At 38.7% G+C, this 18,032-nt stretch overlaps 3 protein-coding genes across 10 annotated transcripts; 1 reads left to right on the plus strand and 2 right to left on the minus strand.

Moving 5' to 3' along the window:
- Positions 1 to 207: 207 nt before the first annotated feature.
- Positions 208 to 892, plus strand: LOC118267935 (transcription factor VBP-like). The gene has a single exon (XM_035582193.2). It carries the CDS (start codon positions 242 to 244, stop codon positions 890 to 892), a length of 651 nt encoding a protein of 216 aa, XP_035438086.2. The 5' UTR covers positions 208 to 241.
- Positions 893 to 1,953: 1,061 nt separating this feature from the next.
- On the minus strand, positions 1,954 to 8,713 carry LOC118267556 (40S ribosomal protein S12, mitochondrial). The gene is made up of 5 exons (XM_035581618.2): positions 8,551 to 8,713; positions 8,399 to 8,468; positions 2,926 to 3,089; positions 2,504 to 2,667; positions 1,954 to 2,089 (listed from the first exon to the last, which is right to left on the minus strand). Exons 2-5 carry the CDS (start codon positions 8,466 to 8,468, stop codon positions 2,008 to 2,010), a joined length of 480 nt encoding a protein of 159 aa, XP_035437511.2. The 5' UTR covers positions 8,551 to 8,713; the 3' UTR covers positions 1,954 to 2,007.
- A 1,805-nt stretch (positions 8,714 to 10,518) lies between these two features.
- On the minus strand, positions 10,519 to 17,803 carry LOC118267787 (C-type lectin lectoxin-Lio2-like). 8 transcript variants are annotated; one of them, XM_050694331.1, is made up of 7 exons: positions 17,555 to 17,803; positions 14,056 to 14,209; positions 12,923 to 12,990; positions 12,535 to 12,656; positions 11,448 to 11,580; positions 11,026 to 11,083; positions 10,519 to 10,748 (listed from the first exon to the last, which is right to left on the minus strand). In XM_050694331.1, the coding sequence occupies exons 2-7, from the start codon at positions 14,061 to 14,063 to the stop codon at positions 10,580 to 10,582; spliced, it is 558 nt and encodes a 185-aa protein (XP_050550288.1). In that variant the 5' UTR covers positions 14,064 to 14,209; positions 17,555 to 17,803; the 3' UTR covers positions 10,519 to 10,579. The 8 variants fall into 8 exon arrangements, with proteins under 8 accessions (XP_050550288.1, XP_050550287.1, XP_050550284.1 ...); XM_050694330.1 differs by having other exon boundaries at positions 14,056 to 14,217; XM_050694327.1 differs by having other exon boundaries at positions 14,056 to 14,257.
- Between the last annotated feature and the right edge of the window lie 229 nt (positions 17,804 to 18,032).

Below are 18,032 nucleotides of genomic sequence, written 5' to 3' on the forward strand. Positions count from 1 at the left end.
CTGGCAGGTCGTGACTTTTGGCCTTAGCGTGTTATAAATCATCATCCTACAAATTTCTAGCCTTACAGGACGGACTTTGCTCGCTTCACCCTGCTTCCCTGCAGCCCCGCTAGTATGCGCTGGACCACGCCCCCGCCCCCGCCCCCGCCCCGCGCCCGCCCGCCGCCGCCCGCTATATAACTGCAAGCACCCCGCGGTCGACAATCCTCAGTCTGTCGGTAGCAGTCCTTGACACGCAACCATGTCTCTCTGGAGGCCATACCTTTTAGACGAAATTAAGACAACAGAAGTCCCGATGGACTTGACAGTGACACAGGTGCCACAATCTGTACCTGTTCCTGTATCGACGACATATTCAACGTTCCCGACGTATCCACTATACCCGGGGTACGTGCCGCTGCCGATGCTCGAGGCCGCGGCGAACAGGAGTGTCTTCTTGGTGTCGCCGAGTGGTAGCATGAGCTCAGGCTACCAATCTTCCAGTGCGCCATCACCGTCACCCCTGCCTGCTCCACCTGCCGCCGTCTCTGCACCGAAGAGCTCGACTGCCGAGATAAAAGATGATCTGGCTGATGATCCAGATTTCCAACGTTACGCTGAGGCTGCCATGTCTGCCATGGCGGCTAGAAACGGCGGCGCGTTAATTGGCAACAATCCGCACATGCGTCGTACCGTGCGGTCGCAGGCGCACACCGGCGCCGCGGCGGAGGACGACGCCTACCGCCGCAACCGCGAGAAGAACAACGCGGCGGCGAAGCAGAGCCGCGACCGACGGAAGCTGCGCGAGATACAGCTCTCGCTGCAGGTGTCGTACCTGAAGCGGCGGCTGGCGGCGCTGCAGCGGTCGGCGGGGGCGCGCGCCTGCAGCCGCTGCCACCACGCTCTGTGCTAGTACACTAGCACACACACACTGTGATACACAATGTTCCTGAACGATGTGCAATATTGCGTTGCATGAATAGATATATAACGGATGCCATGAAATGGTTGTAACTTGTAAGACATTATTGACGTGCAATTTTTTATTGTAAAGAATTTATTTTTGTATAAGATCTAAGTAGTTCATACAAATTGTTAATTATTGTAAATTTTGCTAAATAAGACTGAATAAAAACATGTTGTCAAATAAATTTATATTTTTCTTCACCTCCATTAACTTCTTACCTTACAATAAAGATGATGAATCACAAAAAAAATATTGTTTTTTTAAAAAAAGGTATTGAATTTTATAGTTATAATTATCATAATTATCTATGTATATTTTGTTTAATTATAACTTTCTTAAGACATTCAAAATTAAATATTATGTTATCGCTTACATATGCAACTGTTTAACGATGACACGACGTTAATGTCAGTGTCACGGAATGCTGCTCATAAACATGAGCCTCTAGCATGGCTTGAAACTAGTCGAGTTCCTCGTCAAACAGTTACGTGAATAAGCCGATAACATAATAATTAATTATCTATTTGTCTTGAAGTCTCTACTAAATCACTATGAGGACAAGAACCTAACGATTAACAACGTAATTATCATAACACACGTACGCCGTTTATTGCCTAAAGATCAAACAGGCGTGTGCACAGGTAGATCCTTATTCTTACTTTACTATACTTGGCCTGTTCTTGTTTTACTTCGTTATTGTCTAGATTTTCTAGAGATAAGAAATACCTAAGTCGTAGAACAATAGACCGTAAAAGTACAATCTTGTAGCGTATTTATTGGTTGTATAAAAAGACATGATTAATATTGTAGGATTTGAATTCCCTTATTTAGTGTAAGGTAACAACTAGAGACGTATATCCCTATAAAAAGATGATCGCTCTAAAAACTGTCTTTGGACTGGTGTTTTATTAGTTGACTGTAACTTACACTAAGTCCACAGCCACTTTGAGAGTGAGCGCCCATGTCAATGAACCATACACACATTGCAAATGAAACGGCAGCACATGTAAGGTATCAAGTAATATATTGTATTGAACTAAGGGCACTAGACTAGGTCGCAACTACACTTTCTGTTTGATCACGTGCGGCAGGTCGTACTTGCCGCGCACACACTTCAGCTTCACTCCGGGACAGTCCTTTAACCTGCAACACGGACGAATATATTAAGTATAAATATCTATATTTATCTATACTAATATAAAGCTGATTAAAATATGGTAAGCTGAAGAGTTTGTTTGAACGCTCTAATCTTCGGAGAACCTCGTGTGAGTTTGTTTTACGTTAACGCGATCGACACGTTTTTGACGTTCTGATTGGCCTGTTTAAACTTAACCAACTGATCAGAGGGTTAATTGAGGTAACGTTACAATCGCGTTATCGTAAAAAAGAACTCAAACTAGGCCCTGTTAACCACTGGTTTGAATTTAATAAATTATTTTGTACTGGGTAGCTCATCGATCGAGGAAGGGTATTTAAAGTATAAAACATGACGTTACTATCAATAGGAACAGAGCGGAAGTAGCTAGTTGTAGCGTGAGTAGTGTCTTGGGTACCGACCTGCCGACCCTGACGAGCACGATGTTGTGCTCCTGCAGGTTGTGTCCGATGCCGGGCACGTACGCCACCATCTCCTTGCCGTTGGACAGCCGCACCAGCACGCACTTGCGGTTGGCAGAGTTCGGCTTCTTTGGTTTCTTTATCAGGGTCTTCAGCACTACTCCCTGCAATTGGCAAGTTATGCTATTTGCATCACAGAACATTCTAGCTATGCTAATACAATTATGTTCGATCAGTCTTTAAAGTGAGGTTAAAACGGTTTTATATCTCTTGGAATTTTTGGAATTTAAAAGATTTGGTAAAAGGTATCACAATGAAATATCAAAAGCATTACAAAATTACTAATGCATTGCATGTTTTATTTACATGTTTGTTTGCACACGTGGGTTGTGTATAAAATGATATATCGAAGTACTAGGTACCTTAGCGAAAGGGTTTCCATTGAGCGGATTCCTAGACTTCCTCAATTTAATGTGAGGTCCTGTTCTATGCATCTGGTTGAGCGAAGCCATTGCTCTGGAGAGTATGCCCAGAGGCTGGAACGCTGCCGGCGGTGCCGCGGCTGCCGGCGCGAGGAGCGCTGGAACTACACGGGTGTAACGTTAGTAATAGCATTGTACACAATATAAATAAACGTTAATATTATTCATACCAATGCTGCCATAAATCTTACTGATCTTACTTATATACTATACTAATATTATAAAGCTAAAGAGTTTGTTTGAACACGCTAATCTCCGGAACTACTGGTCCGATTTGAATAATTCTTTTTGTGTTGAATAGTGCATTTATCGAGGAAGGTTATAGGCTATAAAACATCACGCTATGACCAATAGGAGCCGAGCAGAGCGGGTGAAACCGCGCGGAAGTCGCTAGTATACAATAAATGCGAAAGTTTGTGAGCTTGTGAGTTTGTTTGTTACTTAATCACGTCAAAACGGCTGAAGGAATTGTGGTGAAAATAGGGACAGGGGTAGATTATTACACGGTAACGTAGCCGAAGCCGCTGACAGAAGCTAGTAAAAATATACAGATACAACTTCTTATAAAACACAGGTAAAAGGTAGCAGCTTAAAGGTTAATAATAAGCCAAACGATCGAACCTAAACGCACGTGCCATGTAAAACAACATGCACAATAGAAACAATGCAACAACGGCCATCCATCGACCCTTCTTATCTTTGCGTACCGTTACGGACCGAAAGGGTGCACTATAAAAAGCAGGTGCTGAAGGGACACATTGTTCTACCGGATTATATTTTCAAAGAATGTTTGCTACAAAACTATGGTAACACGAAATTACTGCTAATTGATTTTGAGTTCTACGTGCTCAGTATAAGAGTGCAAAACCTTCATCGCTGCTTAATCCGCTGAAAGGGCTCAAATAAAACAGTTATTTGGGTATTGATGAAGGTTTCGAGGTGTTCCCGTAACACATTGTGTCAATTGTGGGCATTGTGGAGGCTTGCGATTCGATGCACATCAGTGTGGTTTGGTGGTGCGGTGGGGTGTGATTGACATGTCAATGTAGCTGGCCAGTTTGTGCGCTTTGTACAGGAAGAGTTTGTGGCCACATGTGGGAACCCGGAGTGGATACAGAACCAGCAAACGGTACATCGGTACTTTGTATAACATATGTGCAATGAAGCAATCATATCCAACTATTGACATATTTACAAAGGCTCTGAGAATTTTCCTTCGTATAGTATAGCATGGTTTTGGTTCTCAAATATATTAGCAGTACATATATTAATGCAACAAAAATACATTTTGTAACCAAGAATGGAATGCTTAAATCCTTTTGCTTCTATTATTCATACAAAGGCAAAGTGAGAATTTTTAATTGAAGTCACTGGACGAATATAATCGTGAGCATTCTGTGAACACATTTTGCATTAATTGTGTTCTTTCTGGGAAGCCAAAGGGTCAGAAATTGGTAGTATTTGTGCAGAGCTTAGGATAACAAACGCAACAAGCAAGTGACTCCCTGAACACTGGCCACGTATTGGTCAGCTCCGGACTGTTATTGTTTGGATCATCGACAGATCCCGTGGGACGATGACGAGCATTGACAACCTTGCATCTGCTAATGCAAGCAAATATCGCGACACAAGACACAGGCGGCAGCGACTAGCGGGGAGCAACTTTACTCAAATCGTATCACACATTCCCACATCATAAAGTATTATTTGAATGTTTCATCGAAAAAAGTATTTTTAAATCTCTAATATCACAGTAAACATTGGAACAAGCAAGACTTCCACTCAATCTCTCGACCCACAGATCGGACGGTTTACAAGCCGCAGTCACAACATCGCATTACTTGGGCCACAGCCCGTCACACGACAGTACCTGCTCTTTTTGCGGATTATAATCCGCTAATAGTGGGCATTGTCCACAGATGACGGACACAGACTTAAAACGATTTCTATTGACAGCATGACTCTCGCTACAATCGCGGAGACCACGCAAAAACCGGGGACCGCAGACAATGGGCAAGAGTTGGCGACCAGCGTCACGTTCCGGGAACCGTAGTACATCATATTTGTGTTGCATTCATAACTGCTGGAGATAACTATCTGCGAAATGTGCAACATTTTGGACGGAGAGAGACATTCTCACATTGTAAGAACAAGACAGGCGTCACAGCTTTCAGCTAAATAACTTGTTAGCCCTGCATAATTGCAATAGGATCGTCTAATCGCAAGCAATCAAAAATTTATCGACCCAGCTAAAAATGATAAGGTAGATTACGAATCTAGTGTTTCGTGTCCCACAAGATTAAGATCCTCGACATCCAAAGATTAAGCTGTCATACATCATATTTGTGTTGCATTAATAACTGCTGGAGATAACGATCTGCGAAATGTGCAACATTCTGGACGGAGAGAGACATTCTCACATTGTGCGCGACACAAACGTAGGCTCTGCAAAAACATTTTGTTCCAGAGCTTGACAAATTTTATCAGAAAGTACCACTGTGATATTACAGCTAGATAATTTTGGGACCTTACAAATCACCTGATTGTAAGCAGACAGATCACCTGATTGTAAGCAATTCAAATGCGCATGCCCAAGGACACCCGTAATATCAGAAGAGTTACGAATGCGTTGCCAGTTTTTACCCGTCTGCGACTGTTTATTAATTTACCTAGCTACCTGGTACTGATCAGGTAAATTAGCAATCTACATATCTAAGGATTTAGTATCCCACAAGATAAAGATTGTCGACATCTGAAGATTAAGAAGGTAACACAATTCTATCCCAAAACTGGCAAATGACAATAAGTACGGGACCGCGGCCATTGTGCGCCTCCCAAGCCTTTCGCAATTGTCATTCATCCACTCGACAAAGAAGCTCAGTTGTAACAAATAACAGGAATGTATCAGGCGCTAATCCCCCGCGACTACTGCGCAGCGTCTGTTTGCTTTTCATACCAAATACATATTTTTCTCAGAAGGATCTGTTATGATTGGCTTCAGTTATGTGTTTGTTATAAATATTCAATATCTTGATATTGTAGGAGACGAGAATACATCACAACACTCCGATGTTATCTTTACATTTATTTAAGAAGGCACCTAGTATGCATATTTGAGGAAGTAAAATTAGTTTTCGAAAGGAATAATGTAATCTCGAAACGAAAAATTATTAGGTACACTACGGGTTGTCGGTGAAAACTTCCGAGATTCCGGGAGACGCTCGACTCGAATCAATACGAGCTGATATTCGATAAAGTAAGTGCTAAGCGAGGCAATCACGAGTGAGATGTTTAGTTTAAGTATGGTTTGGGGGTAGTTGGTGAAAACGGCCGTCGGTCTACCTACATTAATGTCTATGATTAGCAGCAGACAAGGTATTTTCTGCCAGTTACTCTTTAAAGACAGGAAACAAATCTATTTACGGCGCATTCCAATAAACTACGGATCGGTAGATTTGCTTACGAGCCGTAGAATTTTGACACATTTTGTATGGAGCTTATGTCAAAATTCTACGGCTCGTAAGCAAATTTACCGATCGGTAGTTTATTGGAACGCGCCGTTAGTCGACTCTTTAATTCTATCGGTTTCCGCAAAACCGATTCACCTAGTTGAGTACCGCCTACATATTTTGTGAACAAGACAAGTAGGCGGTACTCCACTCATCCCAAGATCCCATAAAATATATTGTCACCTTACTATTTCACACAATTTCAGTCAAATTTGAAAGCGATAGAATCAGAGAGTTGAGTAAATAGAAACATCAAGTCACGCAAGCACATGACAGCGGTACAATGCAGGCAAGTGTGAATGGAGCGGCCGGCGGCAGGGACCGGCCGGTGGCGCGGTCAGCGCGGGAGCTGCTGACTCATTGCAACCCTTCGCGTGTGTCGTTGGCAGAATAAGTAGTAGAGTGTATTAGGTTCAACCTCGTTCAATACTAACATGAGTAGTGTATGGTGTTACAGAGAGCTGCGAATCTTAGGTATTCAGCCAACAATATGAATATAATCACTAACTCAAACAGTCAGAAACAAAAGTACAGTTATGTTCCCGAAACGTAACACAATATCTTTGTTTCTGCGAACCGCACCGATCCCAGGGGACTTAATCCGTGTCCACGCGGAAGGGTTCCAAATGACAGGCGCGCGACAAAACCCTTGCAAATATTATTGTACTCCGGCGGATCATGCAAATATACTAGTTGTGTGCTCAGTAATTGGGTTGAGTTTTGCCTGCGGTCACTCGCAGCTGCACTGTGATGCAGATGTCGATAGTCCGCTATACTTGACAGTTAGCGTGATTTCCTATATACCTACTTGTATAATGGTATTTGTTTAGGTGTCATGTTACCGCAATAGAATTCGAGAGTGTGATCACCGTGATAAGATATAAACAACCTAAGCCAGATGGCCAAAAGTAAGTAAATTGGGATTGAAGTAGATACTACTAAGTACTACGTTAACTAAAATTAGAAGTTAGTATGTTGCTTTGAAAGATTTTGCTAAGTAAAAAAAGGGGTTTAAACTGTTTTTTTTTAGTTTTTTCCCTCTTTTATTTTAAAAGTTATAGGGGCAGACTCATTTTTCCACTTTCGCAGCATCTATCTTTCAAACAAATATTTTTTTTTTTTGATACAAAATGGCTTTAGGAACCTTAATGTTTTTTTAAAGTCCTATTCATAGACACCCATTACACATAGGTTAGCTGAAAAAAATTAATCAGTTCCATGTATGGAGTCCGTTTGATTTTTAAATTTATTAATTTTTATTAGAAATTCGAATAGCCGTTACCAGAATTCATCAACCTACAAAGTTTCAACTATGTAGGCCTGACTATTTTGGAAATTAATGGCTGTGACATATACTCGTAGACGAACAGACAGACATGACAAATATATAAGTGTTCAGTTTTTTTGCTATTTGGCTACAGAACCCTAAAAAGCTGTGACTCCAGACAATGATCTACCCCTGTTCCAAATTTCATCTCAATCACTTCAGCTGTTTTCATGTGATTGTGTAACAAACAAACACACAAACACTCACATTTATAATATTAGTAAAATTTATTTCAATTTTCATAAGCTACAAGCCCTATTGATATAAATTAATTTTAATTGATCATTTTTAACAAACATTATGTCTATAGGATAGGTAGTAGTAATATCTACTTAAATTTTAGTAACTAAGCTGCAATCACCGAACTGCCCCCAAAGTATAGAGATATGGTTTAATTCTTTTTAATAATGTTAGTTTATTATATTCATTCATACAATTAGAGCTAATGATAAATAAACCTTAGCGATTTGTTTTCTTATAGTATAGTAGGTTATAATGTAAGAATTCTAGTTAGATTTGGTTACTAAATAAAACTTAATTTTAAAATATTATTAGGTATAGTTAGAGTTATAATTACCTGGTAATTGTTTACATTGCGCCTTGATACCGATGGAAAGCAGCGATAAACCTCTACGCAAGAAATTCATCTAAAAACAAAAAACTATTACTTAAAATGTGCACTTTTTCAATGTTTGTAGCCAATTTTATTTGTGGAAGTTAATTAGTTACCTTTTGCTGCAGATAATATTTCGTTTACCAGTAACAACTAATTTAATTAACAATGTTTCCAACAAAACAAAAAAGAAATGTTCAAATTTATTTCATAACCTCTCTGATAACATTTTGACTATTTTTGACAAATGACAATCATAACATAGTGTTGCTCACAAGATCGTGACCTAATTATGTAGACAAAAGAAATAAAAATACTTATTATACAGTAAATAAAATATTATCAATGCTAATTAAATATTTTAATGGTTACAGAAATTTTATTGTACATAAATATATTTTTTTCTTATAAAGCTGGTAGTGGCGCCATCTAGTGGAGAGTAAGAAAAACCAACTGGGTCATCAAAAGAATAGGGGTAACTATAGAGTTTTAGCAATTAAGCGATAGATGGCAGTAAAGAATAATTGTATTTGAAAAAAAAAATTCAGGGCCTAATGTTTACTAGGAAATCGAGTGTTTTAAAGTATGAATTCATTAAAAAAATAACTTTCTGGATATGGCTTTTTTTTTTTTTTTTTTTTTGATGGGGGAAAATCATCCAATGACTTTTCTCGCCTTGGGCGAGGCGAGAGGGAGTGTCAGACTCTTACTGACTAAAAACCACCCCGTTCCTTCTCCTGCCTTTCGAGCCGGAGCCCTGGTAAACCCGCTAGGTTGTCCGCAGCTCCGTTCTGGATATGGCTGGAAATTCCTTTTTTGTATTTTTCTAATCGCATTGTTGAGGGTAGTTTCTTTATTAATTAATTTAACTAACTGTATTAATAACTGGAAAAGTAACGGGTGGTACAAACAATTTACTTATCGGCTAGCTAGAGGGTGGAATATATTTTAGATGGCTGTAAAAGGCAGATTAAGTGAATATCCCGCCTTTTTTGTTCGACGTTTGTCGGAACTTCACGTTTGTGGTAACAACCGATGGACCTGAAACATTATTTTTGCAACATTCCATGTTCTGAACCCATAGCACCCACTACACCATAACACTTGACTTGAATGAAACACAAAATACCAATAAAACTGTCATGTTGTCCAAAGCTGTTGTTATTGGAAGATGGCGGCGTGACAGGCAAATGAATAAAACAATACGCAGGCACTGCCGCTAAGCTTTTATTTCTCATACATTTAGGATTAAATTAAAAACTTCTGTCGTAATCCACCCAAGTTTTATTGGGCCCATCTCGCGAATATTTCACTTTAACATTTATATTGGATTTTTAACATAATCCCTCCGACGTCAGTCCTACTCCTAAGTGATTCCTACTTGATACCTAAGTATAGGTAGCACGTCTGACACCTACGTACGAAACGGCGCGGTTTTATATCTCTGGTGACCTTTTCATAATATTACCATGAAATAAAACGTGCTGAAGTTTATTGGATATGGAATGGTTTAACGACTGCTGTCTTGCTGTCTGTTTGTGCAAAGTTTATTTAATGTCATCGTGCTGTCATGATTAACTTGTACGAACACAAATACATATGTATATGAGTTTATATTTAAACAGAGCATAAAATACAGATATACACATATTACAAGTTTTCCGTATTTTGTACCAGACATGATAACTGGTTAAGTGTGGGAGAGCCATGCTTCGGCACCAATGGGCCGACTCGACCGGAGTGATACCACGGCCTCACAGAAAACCGACGTGAAACAACGCTTACGTTGTGCTTTGTGTTGTGATTGAGGTTACCGGAGGCCCAATTACCCAATTTTTCCAATCCCTAATTCCCCAACAACTCTTAAATTCCTAATCCCCAAAAGAACGGCAACGCACTTGTAACTTCTTTCATATTGCGGGTGTGATTAGGTGATCCGTCTGCTCGTTTATCAACTTAGGTATACCATAAAAAACTGGTTTGTTAGTTGGTCTTTTAATAGTTCACCATAGGTGATTCTGATTGTTCCATAGTTTTAATTATTTAAATTATAAAACAAACAGGATATCAAATAAAACTCGTAAACATATTAATTATACAATTTGGTCTTATAAATAACAACATTTAACATAAAAACAAAATGTTTCAGTGGTTAAGATGTTCTGTTTCCTCGTTCAGGTTGTTATAGTTGGGGGGGCCGACGGGGTCGACCTGTATCTGGCAGATGTAGGGCTGCCGGAGGTGGCACCAGTAGTCCCGCAGCCCGTGGTTCACGGCGTCCATCCCGGCGCAGTGGGGCTCCGTGGGGTCGTTGCTGAGGGACACAGATTGGCAGTTCAAACCTCCAATCATAACAACATAGGTGCTCTATTTCCTATAAGTACCCGATGCTGAGCAATGTTCGAATCTTTAGAAATTATAATAAGCCCAGCTTTCCTCATGATTGAATTCCTTTATCCTAAATCACTTGTGATTAAAACTTAAAAATCTTAGAAACTACATTTTTACCTTGTGATGAAGATACTCGTATTAAGTTTAGTACCTAGTTGTAATGTAGAATAAACTTAATATTTATTTTGCACTGTATTTACCTGAAAGCGACGTAGTTACTGGCCCACTTGCTGAATCCTGTTGTGTTGATGTTCTCACCTGGAATTCAAATAAGTTTTGAATATACAAGTAGGAGTTGTATTTAGTTTGTTGTATTCAGTAACTACAAAAAACTTCCTAGTCGCATTTGATTGACTCATTGGTGGAGCTTCGAAGTAATATTCAGATTTGAAAAAAAAGTCTTATTTGATGTTTAAAGTGCGTTCTTGGTCTAATTGAAATAAATGATTTTGACTTTGTTTAATAATTACTAGTTAGGCAATAGGCTGACCTCCTATTACATGATTTACATGGGACAACGTAATTAAATAAAAGGAGATGTCACAACCAATATACCCAAAGCTACGTTTACTCGATAGGCCACATGTATCGAACTCAGTATTTGAAGTAAATCAATGCCTACCGTCTATATTCTTCCAGACGGTGTAGTCGTCGAGGTTGCTGATGCCGAGCCACACCAGCAGCTTGTACCAGGAACCCACGATGTTCGGGTAGTACATGCCTCGCACCAGCTTCTGCAGGAACTTGAACTCGTCCTGGCGAATTACGATATCTAGTTATTCAGGTCTAAAACTAGTTAGTACCACTATTTAGGGCAGATGATAGTCCTGCCATGTAAAATACTGACTTTAAACTGATTCTGGTTACTTATGACATACGTTTCTACTCGGTCGGTCTTTAAAGACACATACTGACCACAGAATACAACACGCATGCCTTTTTGGAAATATAATGGTATGTATTACGGCAGGCTCGTAACATATAAGTAATTTTGCATCACACGAACAAAGAGCAAAATTGTTTTAATTTACTAAGCTTGGAACCAAATTAGCATTGTTGTTGAAGTGGTATTTACAAGTTCTGTAATAAGAATTCTTGTTAAAGGGAGATCTGTAGAACCATAGTCTCTATTTTAGAATATTTTTTATGAAACCTAGAAGATTTTCGGCTCCTCAATAGGATTTGTTACGGGGCCTTGAGTAAGCTTAATCCGTCACTGGAGTGAGGAGTATCGGCACTTCGGCAGCCGTCCTCAAGTAGCGAGTCGACCGTTTAATGCTGCAGTGCCGCCATTGTACTCATTGTAAGTTATTTCTTAAAACTGCTCGCAGCCTCGGAGCGCGCAAACTTGGATTGCTTCTCGTTCTAGCTGTCACTTAACTTTTTCCTGCTTACAGTGAAGTTGCGCTGAGTTTGTGACTCCCTCCCTGGCGGGCCGTACTCGGGACGCGGCCTCAGCTTTATTTTACTTTTGAATTATTAATCACGAACGACAGGGAAAGTAAGTAAAAGTGTTTTCTTCACACTCGACGAAGATAGGTAAGTAACTGTGGCAAGTATTCGTTTGTGCGAGAGTTTGTGTTCGTCGCGTCGTACGTGCTGTTTTATTTCAGTCTTCCTAGAAGGAACACGGCTGTGCATGTGGGATTTCAACTTGTCAGTTCTAGACATACGAGTACATACTGTTTACTTATGTATGTAGTAGTTACCTGTGATTTGGGCACAGCCAGCGAGGCGCCATTTGTTTCACATTCCACCTTCGCACGCGCCCAGGTCTGTGCTTGGTACATCACTTTGTATGCTTTACCGGCAGCCTTGTTCACTATGTACCCTGAGGAATAAGGACCAGCATATTAGAAAACTAACTATAGGTAGGTATAGTATTAATTGACATGCTTGTAGAATGATTAGATACAACCGTACAATGTATGTGTAAAGAGAAGCTAAAGAATTACCTACTGTGTCTGCATAAGGCATGTCTAAAGCAATATTTCAAGAAAAATGTTTAACAAAATCATACCAGAAGAGGCGGTAAGTTAATTAGTAGTGCAAGTAACGGCGAGCATAGTTCCCAGTAATTAGCGGAGCAGTGCTTACCATGAGGAGCTTCGCTTTGAACGGCCAGCGCGCAGCCGGAGACGGCCAGCGTGATGAGGACGACCGCTCTGTGAACGTAATACTTTGGCTGTACATTCTGTACAATGTACCTATGTCAGGTTGGGGAGACCGGGGCTTACTATCTCAAGGGTTGGTTGTTATAGAGGACTATTATTGATTGTAGTCAAAGAAGGCAAGAAAGGAAGAAAGATAAATCATTTATTTGGCGATGGATGAACCGATCGCCACAAATGACTGATGAACTAGACTATGACAATAAACTCGTGAGACAATCTGGCTCGACCGGAGTGACACCACGGCCTCACAGAAAACCGGTGTCATACAACATTTGTGTTTTGTTTTGCCGTGTGAGTAATACTTATTACCGAAGGCCCAATGACGATAGGGCTCGTCTGATGTTGTGAGTGTCTATGCACCTCTAAATGCTTAACATCAAGTTGTTCATCAGCTCATTTCCCAACCTATGTCATAATAAATCAGCCCCCAGTCTCCTCTTAGTATCGAGACCGAAGCTACGAGTACTTTGCCAGCTGGCCTTAATTAAAATATGAAATGCTACCGATGCTCCCGCCCTCTATAACTTAAAGTATTTATGTTTATAAATTGGAATTCAAATGGCTATTATAAATGTGAGAGTACTGGATGCTGGAACAATGGTCTTCGTTTCTGAGGCAATCGAGAACTAGATATTGTTTATTTTAGTTCCAATGAACTGTAGGTACTCGTGGTTCGAAGGAATTGTTAAGTACTTGATGCCTATTTTCAACAATCTCTCTTATATTTCAAGGAACCCTTAAGGTAAGATAGGATAGCTTCATGACATTTTGGTTTTCAATAAAGTAACTATAAGTAACACCTAAAAGGTTAGTTTAGGTGCTCTCTAATGCTAAGTAACGCTTAACTCTCTTGACTAATTAAGACATGGTTTAAGGTTCATAGTTGGTGGAAGCGATCATGATAATAAGTAGGTATATTATCTCTAATTTACCTGTAACAAGATCCGATATAATAATCATTATGTTACCAGTAAGGAAGCTACATATGTAGGTCTTACGAGACTTGTTAAGTCAATTATATTGATAGGTAGTTAAAAACTATGATTAAGTACTCACCGCATCATTTTCGTTTCCTAATGTTTATTGAAGAATATCAGTTTATAACGATCCAATACTTTCCACTTTCCTTTACACACACATGTACACACTTTAATTAGTCTTTTTATTATTATTTATGTAAGCACACACATGTATATTAGTTCCTATATTACTATTAAACTAAATACTTTTTATTAATTAACATTAGATTCACTGATCACTGAGAATTTAGAGTTAAATGAATTTGCTGAAATGTTTGAGATATAAAATTGCAACGCATTGTGTTATATTGTACACATTAGCATCGTGTGATAATTTACTTAACAGTTTAAATATTTTAATAAAATAGAAAGACAGTAACGACTGATATTCAAAACGGTACACAAAACCAAATTTTAAAGTGATTAGTAACAATAAATTCGATCTCGTTGTTTGTATTCGCCTGGTGTTGGGAGTCTGTGTCGGCAGTAATCCACTAAGTAATTGTGTAAGGAGACAGAGTGCGGCACAGTGACCTATTTGTTCCCAATGTTCACCCTTTCGGCTTCCAGTTGAGAGCAATTGTAGTCAATGGAGCCTTAAGTCGCGCGGAAAAACTGCGCGTACTCGCAAACGAATTGCCAGAGATAAGTGGCTGATACCGTCTGCTTTTCTTATTTTAAAGTTAGAAGGAAAATCGAGGGATTTGTTGGAAAATGTTACGTGTGAGAGGATGAAATATCGAGAGTTATATCACTGCTACACTGCTTCTATACTTCACGTGAAGTGAACTATTGTCGAGTGTCGAGACGATCTTGTTCTATTTACTGGCTTGAAGTACGAAGCATGCAATGACTTGGTTGTTACTGTCTTAGGTACGAGTATGTGATTAATGAGAGGGGAGGGGCTGTCCCAATTACTACACGTTAAGTTAGTCATAGTTAAATGTGACTAGTACTAGTGAGTACTGACTGTATTGCGTGTTTCCTGGAAATAAGTTTGAGGTGTCACCTATCTAGTACCTACGTCAAACTAACTGTTAGTAGTGTCTGCATTTCTAAATTGGTTTTCTTAAGTGAGGTTATGAATAAAATCTATATAGTAGGTTTATGCAAGGATGATGCAGTCGCTAAGTGGCAGACTACTACGTAACGCGACAGAGGTTCAATGCCCGTACTGAACAAATATTAATTGTTTTCTGTGATATAAGTACATATTTTATGTATTTAACGTGATAATGAGTGATAATGAACTGCAAATATACTTCGATTTTAAATAAAGATATAGGTAGTTAGAATATTACTGAAACACATTAAAATTCGTCGATAGAACGGTAAAATGATATTAAAGTTAAGAAGAGTTCAATTTTACGAGACTTGAAGTGTCTGTAAGTGGTGCTGTGCATTTTTAGTAGCGAGTAACATTGGGCCGAGCCAGTGCCAACTTTGGACCATAAGTACAGGACATTCTTGTACGATATTATTTCACTTTGCAAGGCAAAGTTTGCCAGGAAGACCGTTTAAAATAATTATCCTGCTATGACGTACTTTAGTCAAGTCAGTTAGTAAAAATACTGTCTTTGTCAAGTGTGCTGACCCGTGCGACCCAAACGAATTACGGTTTTTAATTAAAAACACTGGATCGATCTAAGTTTTAGACAGAAACTTTATACCAAAAAATAACAGTGCAAAGTTTTTGGATCAAAGGAGATGGCTAAATGACTGACCCAGGCATAATAACAAGAATACGTATTTCACGCTCACCCGTATCATTTAAATATTCACTTATGAATTATTTTGTGTTTAACTAATTCTTATAACTTGGTGAACAAAAATTCACAAAAAATAAGTTTCATAATTGATTTTTTTCTGTTGTGGTTTGACATGACAACACGGAAGTAGGTACTGCAAGCTATTATTAGGACATTAGTTTCCCCGAAAATCAAATCGAAATAATTAAACGAACATCAATTTTTAATAACGGTAATATAATGACTTTTTTCTGAAGCGAAATAATTGTAAATGTTTTGATCGACACAAACACAAAATATATATTTTGTATAAGATTGCACAATCTTACTATATATTTTGTGTCTGTCCTTGGTTACTTTGTGTTCATTATCTAGTATAAGCAGAATTGTTTACCTATCTACCTCATATATAAATAACTTTCGGCTCAGGTACATCAAAACGCCTTGGTAAAAGTTCACAGCAATGTGTTGTAGTTTGAAGTTTTTGTAACGTTGTTTGACGTAGGAACGCTACTTTATTTTCAGGATTGCGCAGATATGCCAAGTTTCTGGACCTTCTTAATTACAAAATATCAATTTTTAATTATGCGACTTTATTTATTGCTAGGTACCATATTTATACAATATTTATTTGTACGGGTTACGACGTCCATACTTTGGTTTAGCCATGTCCTTTATTACGCCACTAGCTACTTCCGTGCGGTTTCACCCGCCCTGATCGGCTCTTTTTGATCGTAGCGTGATGTCCTATAGCCTATAACTTTCCTTGATAAATGGACTATCCAACACAAAAATAATTTTTCAAATCGGCCCAGTAGTTCCGGATATACAAGAGACACGAAATATAATTTGTTTTTGTTGTTACTGCGACGCGAAGGTATGCCAATTGTCTTCTAAATAAACACTGGTACACACGTCACGCAATACGGAAACACAGGCGCACGCGCATGCCACTGCACTCAAATATCAATAGAGTTTTCGAATGCACTTGTGTCTTGTGTGTTTAGAAGTAGCAGGGAAAGGCAGTGGATTTGTCTAATGCTACTAATAATATTAGAAATGTGATTGTTTGTTAGGATGTATCGTGTGGATGTATGTATGTTTGTTACTCTCTCACGAACAAACTACTGAACAGGATCAAAGCCACAAAGATAGATTCTAGTCTAAAATAACACATGAATTATCTTGTATCTCGACGCCACTGGCAGAAGCCAGTACTATCTGTAGACCTGAATAGGGCGTCTGATTAGAATTAGCTTTTTATAAAACTGTAATTGAAAACGATCAGCAAAAAGTGTCGCTCAACAATTGAAATTAATTAACGAAAGTAATTAGGAAGGAAAGAGAGACCGGTTGAGCAGTAACGCTTCGATAATTCTGTGTTTACTCGAAGAGTTGGGAATTTTTGCTGTGGGAAATTATAATGTACCTATATTATAACGTTCTATATAGCATTTTGATAGTTAGTATGGAGTTAGATGAAGTATAAGAATATAAGTTTCAAATATCATATTTTTTGCGGAATATTAAGTGAGATTTTTTTCTATATATCATTAAAGTTAATAACATACACAAAAGTGGACCTATCCCTGTCATTATTTACTGTGACTTAAAATTCACTAATTCACATCGGATTTAGAAAACATAGTTCAAAAGCGTTACAAAAATAAACATTGTCACACATTATATATCACAAACATAGATCAGCAAATTAATTTACCAGCTAACGGTACGCGTGAACTCTGCCCACATGCAATTATTTACAAACAAAATATATATTATACACACTTTATCTTGACACTGTGCTGAATTACAAATATTGAACACACATATTTTGACGCGAAAATATTAACTTTTAACTTTAGATTAGAACGACGAAATTTTAATAAATTATTTTAGTATTGATTGGTACGGTTTTAGTAGATTATTGACCGATGTTATTAATTTAAACTTCACTGGTACGTGGACACTAGTAACCGATGTCACTGACTAACTGTTGTCCGTCACCTCGTGGTGAAAGTTCACAGACTAAACGAATGATAACCGCGCACAAGTACTTATTGTCTTACGCAATAAGGCGCATAATACGCGCGTCATTTATTTACGTGTTTATATTTACGGAAACTTCGATTATTTCGGGGTTTGTGTGAAGGGCCTGGCTATTGAAGTTATTGTCGATAATCCTCTATCAATGAACTATTGTGGTACTTCGATTCGATTGTGTTTTCCAATGGTTGTTGATCAAGAATGGTCTCGATATTTTTGG

The sequence above is a fragment of the Spodoptera frugiperda genome, chromosome 6 (genome assembly GCF_023101765.2).
Source record: "Spodoptera frugiperda isolate SF20-4 chromosome 6, AGI-APGP_CSIRO_Sfru_2.0, whole genome shotgun sequence".
NCBI classification, from domain to species: Eukaryota; Metazoa; Arthropoda; class Insecta; order Lepidoptera; family Noctuidae; genus Spodoptera; species Spodoptera frugiperda.

Coding starts and splice junctions, on each gene's coding strand:
- LOC118267935 (XM_035582193.2), top strand. CDS start 242: ATGTCTCTCTGGAGGCCATACCTTTTAGACGAAATTAAGACAACAGAA.
- LOC118267556 (XM_035581618.2), bottom strand. CDS start 8,468: ATGAATTTCTTGCGTAGAGGTTTATCGCTGCTTTCCATCGGTATCAAG. Junction 3,090..8,398: donor GCAATGTAAACAATTACCAG/GTAATTATAACT, acceptor ACACCCGTGTAG/TTCCAGCGCTCCTCGCGCCG. Junction 2,090..2,503: donor GTGCTCGTCAGGGTCGGCAG/GTCGGTACCCAA, acceptor TCCGTGTTGCAG/GTTAAAGGACTGTCCCGGAG.
- LOC118267787 (XM_050694331.1), bottom strand. Junction 11,084..11,447: donor CGTCTGGAAGAATATAGACG/GTAGGCATTGAT, acceptor TTTGAATTCCAG/GTGAGAACATCAACACAACA. Junction 10,749..11,025: donor AGTAACTACGTCGCTTTCAG/GTAAATACAGTG, acceptor TGTGTCCCTCAG/CAACGACCCCACGGAGCCCC.